At 41.1% G+C, this 13,839-nt stretch overlaps 1 protein-coding gene across 4 annotated transcripts in view; it reads left to right on the top strand.

Moving 5' to 3' along the window:
* Positions 1–13,398, top strand: part of atg13 (ATG13 autophagy related 13 homolog (S. cerevisiae)) — a 32,191-nt gene extending 18,793 nt beyond the window's left edge. For 2 of the 4 annotated variants that reach the window (XM_028794316.2, XM_028794315.2), the window contains exons 11-18: positions 8,985–9,083; positions 9,474–9,566; positions 9,834–9,973; positions 10,130–10,250; positions 11,802–11,879; positions 12,075–12,188; positions 12,349–12,477; positions 12,563–13,398. In XM_028794316.2, the coding sequence (XP_028650149.1) occupies positions 8,985–9,083; positions 9,474–9,566; positions 9,834–9,973; positions 10,130–10,250; positions 11,802–11,879; positions 12,075–12,188; positions 12,349–12,477; positions 12,563–12,640 (852 nt within the window). In that variant the 3' untranslated portion in view covers positions 12,641–13,398. The remainder of the gene's footprint in view (positions 1–8,984; positions 9,084–9,473; positions 9,567–9,833; positions 9,974–10,129; positions 10,251–11,801; positions 11,880–12,074; positions 12,189–12,348; positions 12,478–12,562) is intronic. The other 2 variants (XM_028794318.2, XM_028794319.2) reach the window with 2 other exon arrangements.
* Positions 13,399–13,839: the final 441 nt, after the last annotated feature.

The following is a 13,839-nucleotide window of genomic DNA, read 5'->3' as shown; positions in this document are numbered from 1 at the left end:
GGTTTTTTTTTTTTTTTGGAAGAATTTGTTAAAAAAAGGGGAAAAAATGTAAACCTTGACCTTATCAATTGGCAGTTGACAGTGTCCACAGCACCCAACTTGTTGAGTGTCTAATTTTATAAGTATGAACACCTAACTGTGATCAAATAAATAACATAATATTATCAAACTTGTTTATTGCTGTTCAAGGTCACAAGAGAGGCTGGACCCTATCCTAGCAAAACTAGGCACAAGTCAAGTGTCTACCCAGGACAGAGTGCCAGGTCATTGCAGAGTCTGCTTGCATATACACTCTCATTGGGCCAGTTCACAATTGCTAGTTAACCTAACACAAACATCTTTGAGATGAGGAAGGCCATTGCAAAGAAAGAGAGAACATGCACACTGTATGCTTAGATTAACGTTTACTGAATCTGTACTGCAGCAGACCCAACAGGTGTGAGACTGTGCCACCCATTATTTCTTATATTCATATCAATGCTTTTATGGACCTAGCTGCTTCATGTAGTATTTTTGTTTTTAATGCACCTCAGACATCACTTGATCACACTTGTTGTCTTTGGTCATGGTGTTGGATATGATTGTTCGGCTTTTTGAATACAGTATTAAGAGTACTAAAATAATGGAGATTGACGGAGCCTTTTAAATATAGTGTGGACACTTTTTGTGACTGAAGACAGAGAAGAAAATTAAAATTAGTCAAAACCTTTTATTAATACATACCAAGCAAGGGTAAAATGTCAGAGAAACACAGTCCCAGGACACCGCACTTCATCTGCCTCGAGCGCAGATGTCCTTGTTCTTTTATACCTTTCTAATCTCCTGATCGTTGACCATGTAAGCAAAAAATAGCATCCTGACTCATTGTACTTTTCCAGTTTTTGTAAAGTCATTACCCTAAAGGTATATTTTCTTGTCACACACATCATCAAAAGAAACTTCCAGAAAGTATACATGCTTTTTGTCACGTACGCAAAACACAAACAAGTTTCATCATTCTGTCCTATTTTCTATACACACATACATTTTGTTCAATTACATCTTTTTATGTTTTCACACTCCTCCCTTTTTGAACAAAAATGATGTGGGCCTATAAATTCTATTTTGAAATGGTTGATGAAAGGGAAAGGGGAGAGAAAATGGAAGAAGCTATACGAGACATGCGCTCATCATGTAGCACATATGCCCTTTCCATAGAGGCGGTAAAGTACTTAGATATTATATAGCGAAACAAAGGGATAATACAACAACCAACCAGGAGGAGGAGACAAAATGTCACAACCAAAGAAATAAAAACAGATCTTATCCATTGTCCCCAGGATCCGAAGGAGGATGCAAACCACTGATCCCAGGGATTTGTAATGCCAGAATTAGTGGAAAGTTCTTTAGAGAGAGCAGTGAGGCCTGCCAATGCACGAGTTATTGATCCATCTGGCGCGGTATTATTTACAACAAGCATCACCAAACATAGCACAGACACCTCCCTTTTCGGCAAGTAACATGTCCAAGGCTAGACGATTTTGCCAAGTCATCAGAGAAGTACGATCAAGCTGTTCATGTATGCCTTCAATAGCGTCTTTGGTGAAGTTAAGGAAACGTTGTTGGTTATAATAAAGGTAATTAATCCAGTCTACATTCTTATTAATAGTAATTTGGGGTATGATAGATTCAAAACCGGCTGCGACCTGATCCCTAGCTTTAAATCTGTCTGGGACACCCCTAGGGACTCCAATAGCATCTATGTATACTCCAGGGCCATGTAAGGAGAGGGAGGTAAGGATAGAAGTCTAAAAGGCATAACTAATTGGATTGGAGCACAGGTACCAGACCAATTAGGGGGAAAGGTGGCAAATAATTTGGACCTACGACACATCCACCAAATATCTGATCTAGGAGTGGTTTGGGAGAGAGGAAAGGAAGACAGAACGGTGTTCAGAGAAAAGTTAACCTGAAAAGTTTGAGAACAGAAAGAAAATGGTAATTCTCCTACCCATGTCGTTCCATAAGATTTGAAACATGTATAATTTCCTTCGTGAGTTTGAAACATAGGGGTATCCATGTGACGGGTGGGGGGAAAAAGAATAGATAGATTAGAACACTTTGAACCAGAGAGGGGTTTCTTGGAAGTAAATACAGAAGGCAGGGCAACCCCACGGGGTCAGAAATGTTAGATAATGGGAAAGGGACTGTAGCTAAATGGGGACGGGCTGCAGCGCATGCATAACAATGAGAACGATTAACTTGCTTTAGCTGAATAGAGAACCCACTGCAACCATCTATTCTGATCTCCATAACCAGTTTCTACTGAAAAAGTGGATGAAAGGGTAGAAATATTCATAATCCTAACAGGAGAAAAATCTAAACCAAAAGTTGGGGAGATGGGTGTGTGTGCCAGAGAATGAGGGGTGTTAGTAACAGGATCGTCAATCTTAATTAGAAATCTCCCTAAAGGGTCTGTTTCAGATACATATACCCCTAATACATAAATACCTGAGTTACAATGGTTGTCAGCACATACAATGAGAGGCATGTCCTTTTTATGATAGAAAACCGATTTTTCAAACCGTATTTTTGGGCCTCAAAAAGGTTGATAACCCCAGTTCTCAGTTCCAGTGTTAGCAAAAACCCATTGCCAGTTGTCGCAGTCACTTCCCCTCATACACACGTATTTGTCAGATCCGGTCCACTGGGTTTGTTGACCAGTCCCACAGTTGATAATAGAGCAGAAATCAAACTGCACTGATGTGGTGATTCCTAACGGGAAAGTCAAGGTGACCAGGGCAGTAGACAAGGGAAAAGAAAAACATAGTAGCACAGCAATCAAGGGTGCCATCTCTTGCAATGTGAGGCGTGAATCCAGGCAGGCAGTCCCTCTCACGGCGTGTGGTGTGGATAGAAGAATTTGGAATGATCCTCTCCACCTAGGCTGATGCCAGTGTTTTCCTCCGAGTATCTCGAACCAGGATCCAGGTGCCCAAAGGAATTGGTAAATCCTTGGAAAGGGGGCTGGTCCTCCAGGCTTGATTAACCTGCTGGTGGATTTCCTTCAACGAGGTTCGCAAACCTGCAAGACTAGAGAGAAAATCATTGGGAGAAAAGGTTTGTTAGTGTGTTTATGAGTCCAGACTCCATCAGAGAGGGACCCTTCTTTGGACCATTTTCTCCTTTCGATATCCGTGGCTGCATTCTGTAAAGAAATAATTTAATTATCAGGGTCCTGGTCATTTCTCTGTTGGAATAAAGAAATTGGTGTGTTATTATATGCAGCCTCTTTAGCAAAGTGGTCAGCTAAATCATTCCCTTTGCTAGCAGGATCCTGTTTTCCTGTGTGAGCTTGACATTTAACAATCGCTAGCTCCGATGGTTTGGTTATAACTTCTAAAAGGGATTCGATCAATTTCTGATGTTGGATGGGTTTGCCAGTACTGGTCTTAAGTTGTGCTTAAAAGTTATCTATGTAACATACTTAAACGCGTCTTTTCCTTCATGCTTATTATTAACAAGGAAAACATACGTGCTTGAACCTTTATTCGTATCAAGTGTGCTGACCACTGCGTCACCATGCTCTTCCTTTATAGTACCTAAAATACACAACTTCCATTCATATCACAATTAGACACACACATTCATATCACAATTAGACACATTCTGCTTATCGCCAAAAAACTTGTCTCCCTTCTCATGTAATATTATTAAAAGAGCATTTTCCCTTCAAACTTGATCAGGGTTTAAAAGGAAAAATACTTTTGTATATTTACAAGCCTTAAACAAAAGTGGAGACATTCATTTGCGCTAAACCAATCACACAAATCGATAATTATCTTTTTCAGTTTTTAGTTAGAGCTCTCCAGGACTGGTCTTAAATTCCCTTAGTTTCCATAGTGTTCCATGATCATGGCAGACTCCAAAAGCATACCTGGAATCTGTATAAATTGTTACGATCTTCCCTTCGGACAGCTGACATGCTTTTTGAGTGCTACGAGTTCAGCTGTTTTGTGCACTTAGCTTTATGAAATTTGATTTGCTTCCAGCAGGCGGTCCCCTTGGACCACTGCGTAACTGGTTGAGGGCGCTCCATTTTTCAATTGTAGCATTTGACAAAGTACAGAGTACATTCTGATACTCATAGGGATCCCTTTAATACACTCTATAACACACAAAATCACCCATACCATTTTCAACACACTTCACCCCAGTATTATTCTATATTTACACTATATTTGGAAACAATGCAGCAAAGGAAACAGAAACAAATGGACTCTGAAGAAAAGCAAGTTCCACTCTTCAGGACAAACAAACATAAAACAGCCTCTCAAATACACACGTCACAAGAAAAAAAGAAAAAGACAGAAGAAATTTCATGAGAACTACATCCGTGCTTACTAATACAGCTTCTGTTGTTGCAGCCACAGCACGAAGACACGGAGGAAATGCTGCGGCCACTGGATCCAGTTTTGTTTTAGAAAAAATAAGTCACCGGTCTTTGTTTATCTCCATGTTGTTGCGTCAGTACTGAATTCATAAATCCCTGCTTTTCGTCCACGAACAAAGTGAATGGACGAGAATGATCAGGCAAACCTAGCGCGGGCGCAGATAAAAGAGTAGCTTTGAGGTTACAGAGCCTTCTCAGCCAGTCGTTGCAACGGCTGTGCTCTTTCAGTAAAATTTAGAACCCACTGTCTGTAGTAGCCCAGAATACCTAAAACAGACATAACCTGTTGTTTTGTTTAGCTGCAGCTTAACCTTAGAAACTTTATGGCCATTTTTCCCCCAGAAACAGCAACAATTTCTGAGTATCTATTGTACAATCTTCTTTCCGTAGCGCTACATATTATTTCCATCTACATACTGTATCAATGTACTACCTTTTTCCGGCCAGACGCCTTCTAAATTTTGGGCAAGAGCTTAACCAGAAACACAAAGGGCTTCTCTGTATCCCTGAGGCATGACGGTCCATGTCCATCGGCGGTACCGCGTTTGACGAGATCGGGATGTACGGCGGAGATGCCAGCCTCTGCTTCGGGAGACAAAGGATATTGGGCACGGTGCGGGCGGAAGGAGGATTTCGGGTGGATCACCAGAGGCTCACAGTGGGCTATCCTTTGAAACACTACTTTAGTTATTAAATGGTCAGGAGTATCAAAAATACCCGGAGTAATTTGTAACCAGTCTGTTCTTTCAAGGCATTTTTCCACCCATGGCCCTATTTTCTCCCATTAACAGTGTGTGATTTAGCTAAGGAAAAATGAGGCACTATTTTGCCAAGATAATATATGTGCTGTGAGCATGTAAGATGAACAGAAGCAGCTGCCTTTGTGGATGAAATAAAAACACAGTAGATGTGAAGGGTTTCGGGGCAAGTACCAGAAGTAAGGAAAGATTCTAGCCAGGTGGTGTCTACTTCTATAGGGAAGTATTGGGCAGTACAGTGTAAAATGTCAGGGGCCTGTAAATTGGGAAAAAACAAGGGGAAAAAGAGTGTAGGGCTTTGAGGAGAATGGTGTGTGGGGAAATATCTAAAAGAGGGTTTGGGGTAAGGGGTAATTTGACACAACAACTTGGGGTTGAACAAGGTATGTCCGCCAGGACGTGACTGGACTTGAAGAGGTTTTGATACTTGAAAAAGGTGAGGTTGTCCAGAAGCAGTAAGCACAGTAACAGTTTTGTTCGAGGTAGGGACCTTTGCCAGCTAGCGAGTAGATCAAGTGGCACCAGTGTCGATTAAGAAAACAGTCTCAGTGCCATCAACGAACAATGTCCGTAAAGGATCAGTCTCTGAATTATGGGTGAGCAAAGGTAGTTGAAAAGAGTGGCTGGAGGTCCCAGCGTTTTCCTATGGCCAGTATTGTTAGTCAGGGGTGTCAGAGGAAACAGGTGGAATAAGGGGAGGTGGGGGCTGTTGCTGTCTGTGAGGGCACTCCCGACGAAAATGTCCAGTTTCACCACAAGCGTAGCAAGAGAAGGAATTAGCATTGGAATTAAAGGGAGAGGGAATAAAAGGATTCTTAGTGTGGTCAACAGGAGGAGCTCTAAAACCACCTCGTCCTCTTCCTCGTCCTCGTCCCCTTGCTCTTAAGCCATATCCTCGACCTTGGTCAGGAGCATTCCTGGTATAATAGTTCATCTGTGCTGCCAATAATTTGGCATGAGAGTTCGATTCGGCCTGTTCAGCATGTCGTTTGACTTCATCAAACGTGGCACTTTCCCACTCAATACAGGAAGTGCAGACCTTGTTTTGTATATCAAAGCGCAAGCCGGAAACAAAAGGTGGAACTGCAGCTCGGGTGCGGTCATCAGCATTTCCCAAGTCCGAGTGATTAGCCATAAGGTCTTGAATCCTATGTGCCCATTCATCAACCGTCTCGTCTTTCTTTTGTTTTGCAGCAGAAATAAGGGACCAGTTCGTTCCTTTTTTATATTTTTCTGCAATATTTTGTCTCAACCCCTCCCATTGTGGGTTAAATTCGCCTTCTCCACCTATCCCCTGTCCTCGAGTTAAAGCTGGGTTCCATACCCATGGAATGTCATTGCGGACACCCCTGCTAACAGTGGCCCATGTGGTCCCAAACTTTCGACGAAGTACCTGGGTCCATTCAGCAGCATTAGGCTTATACATGCTATCTAATTGATCAAGTTGTTCAACAAATTTTAGTCCTCCTACTTCCTTTGGATCTGGAAGTGCATTCACGACATCTTTTAGTTCTTGGATATCCCAATTCCGATTTATCATAACTGTTGTGGGATTTTGGGGTCCAGCTGGATGGGCAGGGTTATAATGGGGATTGGGAACTTCTATGAAAGGGCAAGTAAGTGAATGTGAAAGATCAGAAGAGAAAAAAGTTGGAGCTGGTTTGTGAGTGGAGGTTTGACTTCGAGTGCATTTGGAGACGGGGGTTTGTCTAGTACAGGGTGAGTCATCACGATGGGTTGAGGGGTCATAGTGATCTGTGCCTGGGGATTCATCAGGGGAAACTTCTGCTAGTTGTAGTGCAGGGGGGGGGGGGGGGGCAATCGGAATGGGGAATAGAGGAGGGGATAATAGAGGTGTCTGAGGTCGGTTCTGAGGAGGGGAAAAAAATAATAGGAAAAAAGGGGTACTGCTTCTAAATTTCTATCGATTCGATACGGTCCACTATTATTTACATCTCCTGTCCCCTCTATTGGCCAACGCCCACCACTCTGTCTATTCCGTTTCTTACATGCCTTCTTGAAATCTAAACCTGTCTTCTTTTCTATTAATTTTCTAGGAGACCCATTTTTACGGGGCGTCTGTTGATCCTCCGACAATAATCCTTCCAGCATTAATGATTTTGATCCCCCTGTGCGGCGATTAACAGGCTTACTGTTATAAATTCCCATTATATCCCCTTGCTCTCCCGGGTTCTGTATTTAATTTTCCAACTATATACTGATTCGCCTAATCCCTTGTACGTATGAATCAGCGAGGCATTAAGTGTGCCACTCACTAAACCTAAACTGTTCCCTTCTTAGTTTCAAGGGGAGACACCTAACTATCGGTCCTGATCCAGTTCCCAGGAGAACACGGTTTTGTTGCTTATTCCGTATGTAGATTTATTTATTTTCCCATAGCGCTACATATCTTCCATAGCTACATATCTTCCATAGCGCTACGTATCATTCCGTTCCTAACAGCAATCCTGTAATCTGTGCTCTTTTCGGTTTATTTCCATACCACCCCGTTACTCGTCCCGTTAGCCTGTCCGCTCACATCCCTGGATTCCAGCTCAGGTGACTTCGTGTCCGATTCGGTTCAGCAGAATACTACATCAATACGTCCAGCCGAGTCTAGGATATGGGTGAGGCCAGTATCCTTTCGTCAGACCTTTCGTATGCGTCAAACTGCTTGGGTCAAGTCTCCATCACCTTAAGCAACCCGTTGAGATATGAGTATGACTAGACGGTCAACAGGAAACTCGCCCTCCCGTTATTTAGAAAATAAAAAATATTCGGAAATCCCCCGGTGCTTACCCCAGCCTGGAAGTGTGCAAGCTCTGTCTGGAAATCCGTTCAGTCACCGTGGATGTAGCAAAGAGGAGACCAGGGGCTCCTCACGCAAGAACTGTTTCAGGACAGGGCAGTCCTAACTTTTGCCGGAGCTGCATGCTCTGCTGCCGGATATCTTAAGTTAACGGCAGTCCGCTGTTAAGACGGATCACTGAAATGGTCTCGCCGGAGGAGTCGACCGGCCGTCTCTTGCCCCACGTTGGGCGCCAAAACTGTGGACACTTTTTGTGACTGAAGACAGAGAAGAAAATTAAAATTAGTCAAAACCTTTTATTAATACATACCAAGCAAGGGTAAAATGTCAGAGAAACACAGTCCCAGGACACCGCACTTCATCTGCCTCGAGCGCAGATGTCCTTGTTCTTTTATACCTTTCTAATCTCCTGATCGTTGACCATGTAAGCAAAAAATAGCATCCTGACTCATTGTACTTTTCCAGTTTTTGTAAAGTCATTACCCTAAAGGTATATTTTCTTGTCACACACATCATCAAAAGAAACTTCCAGAAAGTATACATGCTTTTTGTCACGTACGCAAAACACAAACAAGTTTCATCATTCTGTCCTATTTTCTATACACACATACATTTTGTTCAATTACATCTTTTTATGTTTTCACAATAGTAATTATGAATAATAAATGACTAACATCTTTGTAGTTTCCAGTTAAGAAATATGAATAGAATATAAGCAATATCTTTGAATTTAGCATTAAAAAATGATAGTGCCTGTGAGTGATGAAAGAGATGTTTACAGTTGTAATCGGTAGCATCAACTGCATGTGTAACTGCATCCTCTTTAGGAGTAAGTGAGGAAGGACTGTACCTCTGAACATGGCAACAGAAAGGACTGAATGGATCTCTGAATGGGGTGCCAAAAATGCAATTTTCATTTTCTAAGCCCTGTCTTCCTCTTTCTCTTTCTTTTTCTGCTGTTGCCGTCTTGTCCCACTGTGTACAGTGTGTGTTCTCTGTTACTAAGACACAGTTACAGAACCCCAAACCTGCTGTGATGGACACTCTGAAGGTCCCCATGATGGGGTTGGCTTTTTCACACCAAGTGAGTTTTGAATATCACTGTAAATGTCATTCTATGCACAGAGCAGGTAGCATAACTGGTCAGTTACCTGTTTTGTGTAAGCTTCAGCCTCTGGGTATCCCTCAGTATTTAGCTTTCATTGAAGACAGGATGAGGTTGTTTGGGGTCTGAATGAGGATAGCAACAAAATTTATTGTGAATAAATTAGGAAAGTTGAAAAACTGTTTATAAAGCTGTAGCTAGTTGCATGAGTAAGGGAGCAAAGTAGCACTTGACACAGGGCACTGAATAGTTTATGCTTCCATCCTCACTTCTTCTCCATCCCTCATGTGACTCCTTATCCACTCCACCATCTTCTCACTTCCTTGCCGCTCCCAACCCCAATTCTATTTATCTCTCTCTCTCTCTCAGCTGTGTAGCTCTCGTCTCTCCTATCAGCCTCCAACACTTGGATCAGCGGACCTTTTATGTCCTGCAGTGTTAAATGCCACTCATCTACACCAGGTAAAAGCAGTGCTTAAATGATGCTCCCTCTGCAGTTAGATTGTCAGAAATGAACCTAAGAGACGCCTCCTCCCTCCTTTAATTGTAAATGATTGGATAGTCTGGCAATCTAAGGAGAACTACAAACACTGCAGGTGGGATGATCTCAACTGCAAGATACTTTTTTATTGCTAAATGTCTTCTTAAAGCAGTTTCTACAATACCTCCCAAATGTGTCTGCAACTCATTATTGTGTTGTGTTAATTTTACCTTTGCTCCAATTTTCAGATTGTGAATCAAGGCAAAGATGGTGGAGTTCCACTTGGTCCTGTGCAACTACTCCATGGTACACCTGCTGACCACGGAAAAATCTCAACATGCAATACTGCTGATACGACTCAACATGTACCAGCAACACCCTCCAGCAGGTGATTCCCCACTTTATTAAACTTAAAGAAGAGAAAAGACACAAAATGTCTGTAGAATTACTGACAGCTGCCATATTGTAGTATGAATCACAAGTGGTGCGACACTGGGTTTTTCCTGCTTCATAATGGTTTGGTTTTTTTTCTCTTCCTTTTAAGTGGTGAAGAAACAGAAGCAATGACTCGGAGCAATGAGACAAAGAGCAGCTCTCCCACTAATGCCTTAGAAGCAACCTTCATAAGAAAAGTAGGGGCACTTGTCAACAAACCTACCACTCAGGTAAAACTAGGACTTGTAATGTTCCACCAAAGTCTTTTCCCTTGTCATTGTGCCATTTAAAATGTGTTCATATAGGCCCTGCCTCTCCCAAACGAACATTGCAAAGCTACTTGAAATGGTGTGGGGTAGTGGCAGTTAACATTGCTAAGCACCCAAAAAGAAACAGGCAGGCAGGCAACTTTTGGTTAAACTGTAAGAAGTAACAGACATAAACAGCACAGGTTAAAGTGGTTTCTTAATATACCTCCCCCAATATCATAAGGTTAAATGTTTCAAAAATTTACCTTGGGTGCACTTACAAAAAATAATATAACTACATAATAATCCCCATAAGTACACACTTACAACATAATATCATGGATAGATCTTGTCTAGCAAATTCAAGCCCTATAGGAAAAAAACATCCCCAGCACATCAAGTGCCATGCTGTCTTTGTCTAGTCCAGTGAGTCTTAACCTTTTTTGAGTCGCAGACCCCATTAAGAATCTGATGAAATCTATGGACCCCTTCCTATGAAATATTCACATAAACACAACTTTGCTTGCAATGAATATAATGTACTTTATTTGTTGAGATTTGATTGTCTCATATATGTATTACATACAAAGTATATGAATTAAACTTTAAATAATCTAAAAAAAAAACCTTTTTTTTATGCAAAAAGTAATGGGCACTCATTATAATTATGAAATACAATCCTCTTGTGCAAATTAAAACAGATCTACTACAGCTACTCTAAATCAACAGTACTGGGCTGTATAGTGAATATAAATTTTAATATTTATGTGACCTCAGGTTAAGAACCCCTGGTCTAGTCCATTTTCAGTTCTGTGTGAGACAGTGCAGTTGAGGATGTTCTGATCTCAGACTTGTTCACATCAGCTTTACACACGTTACCAGACTCCGATTGTCCGCACCTTACTGCACTCGGTAGGTACAACGCAGTCTGACATCCTCTGTGATAGTTCTTACTTGCCCCCTTTTTTTAAATTGCAGGTGGGAATACCCTCATAACTCCCTAAATTGCATTTTCTGTAGGATCTTTAAAATGCACAATTGACTTGATTTTGAACGTAATAAAGCCACGATAAACATCATTCATTTATTGCCTGGGGAAGGCATTAGCTCACAAGGAATTAGTACTGCACATGTGTAAAATTTCTCAACACAATGAAAATCAAAGGAAAACCTAGAAAATGCTACAGTTATTGCTCAGATGTACAGTCTGAGAATTAAAACACGAAAAAAAGTAAGTCATATAGAGTAATTATCACCTAATGTAGCCTAATTTTGTATGCATGACTGCTTCAGCTTGGAACAAGTGCACAATTTTGTGTTCTCAGGTGTTTTCTTTGCTCTGTGCTTTTAATGTTATTCTAATAACAAAGAGTAAATAATACTTTCAGTACTGATAAGAAAAGGTGAGTAAGATGTTTTATCTTTGTTGTCTGCTCTGATGAAGGCTGGAAATTTTGCATCTTTTACTGTCTTTTCGTCATGAGAATAACAATTACTTTTTTCCTTTGAATATTATTTCCACTATTGTTTCAGGTCACTACAGCCAGTTTGGACCTTCCCTTTGCTGCATTTGCACCAAAGAATTTTGACTTGGAGGAGAATGACATCATGGTGAGATATATTCAGATGATTGTCCTTTACCTGTGTGTACAAACAAAAGTTACATTTTTGTGTTTAGTTGAAGGCTAGTTTTGTCTGCTGTACTGGCATTAGTGCAGTAATTGCTTGAAGCACACAAAATTGAGGGCTTTAGCCCCAAATCCAGCACCCTTATCCCACTGGTCATTAGACTTGTTTTCTTGTCAGCTCCACCCCAATGATTCTCCACCTCCGGAGTCCCCACTTCAGGGCAGCTTGCACTCAGATGGCTCCAGTGGCAGCAGCGGCCAGACACAAGATGACTTTGTAATGGTGGACTTTGTAAGAGCTAAGTGACCATTTTTATAAAAAAAATAAATAAATAAAATTTAAGTTAAGCTCTAAATGAAGCTAACGACTGTAAGTGGATAGAACCGTTAATTAAATGTCATAAGTGGCATAAACTGTTGGATGTTAAACTTTAGCTCTTTCTCTTTTGCAGAAACCTGCCTTCTCCAAGGATGACCTCCTTCCCATGGATCTAGGTACCTTTTATCGCGAGTTCCAGAATCCACCTCAGCTGAGCAGCTTGTCTGTGGATGTGAGTGCACAGTCAATGGCAGAAGATTTGGTAAGAAGGCTTCACACTTTGCAGGGCTACTGCTGCATTACCCATGTTTGGTTATTTCAAGTCTCTTTTCCCTTCTGTTGTCCAGGATTCTTTACCAGAGAAGCTGGCTCTATATGAGAAGAATATTGATGAGTTTGATGCTTTTGTAGACACCCTTCAATAGCAGAAACCACCTAGATGTTCTCCTTTCACTTTTTTTCTCATCACACATCATGAATCTTTCTTGCTTGTTTAGTCATGAAAATCGTCTCCTTAGCCAGGCAGAACTGTCTGAACTAAGCAGCTATGTAATCCTTAGCAGTATGTGACTGCCTGCTGAAGACTGTTGCACGTTCTTGTGTGGAACCAAGTAAGAAGATTGCATTTCAAAACCTCTTGTTCATTCTGCTGCGCAGGAAGACTCCCACGACTTATGACCCACTGGGACATCCAGCAAGCGTTTCACCCTTAAATGGAACTTCTTTGCAAAGCAGCTGGACAGAGTTGTGGTCATAAAATACCATTTTTTTCTTTTCTTAGTTGGCAATGAGCTGCCTAGTTTTCTTCACACAAGTGAGCCTGTCCTTCTCCTGGTGACTTTGTGACTCTGCTCTGTGAGACAGTAAAGTGCCAGTTTGTATAAGAAGTATATTTTGCCAGTTTTCCACAATGTCCACCCTAATACCAGACATTCAACCAACATCCAATTCGGCCTTAGAAAACTTTCATATCAGATACTGAATGGATAAAAGTGAGGTGCATAATTCTAAGGCACTCCAGCTAAATTTCACAGATACTGTATAGTCCCATTTTTATTTGTCCTCTGCGTGCTGTGGTTGGCTGGTTGGTTATCCTCAACAAATGAGACAAACAGGACATCTGTGTTTCTTGTCTACTGAAAACCTCAAAAATGGTTAAGAATAAATTGGATATTAATTTTGAGTCTGCTGCTTTTAGTTTGCTGTTTTCTCATATTAGTTCATTTTTACACAGAGAGAAAGATATAGAATGGCTGTTGAAGACTGAAAACAAGAAAAAGGAAGGGGGTATCTGGGAAGTACAGAAGACATAATAAAAACATGTTTGTTGTAACAAGTATGGTAGTTGTGTGTGATACAGAAATAGGGGTTCAAAGTGCGAGTGAACCCATTTTTGTTTATTGTAATACAAGACCGCCAAGGAAGTGATGAAATAGAATACTTTTTGCAGCTAATCTTAAGTGTGGGAACAGAGAAGGAACAAGAAGTGCAGAGATACATGGAGTATGATATGAACATAAAAAAATCGGTACACAGTGTGTTGTGTAATGGATGGAATAAGAATTGAAAACTGAAAGGACTAAAGGATAACGGCAATAGTAAATGGAAAAAGGTATAAAATGGC

Source organism: Erpetoichthys calabaricus, chromosome 2 (genome assembly GCF_900747795.2).
Source record: "Erpetoichthys calabaricus chromosome 2, fErpCal1.3, whole genome shotgun sequence".
Classification (NCBI taxonomy): Eukaryota; Metazoa; Chordata; class Cladistia; order Polypteriformes; family Polypteridae; genus Erpetoichthys; species Erpetoichthys calabaricus.
The sequence above is the reverse complement of the archived record's forward strand: the minus strand, read 5'-3'. Positions and strand labels throughout refer to the sequence as shown.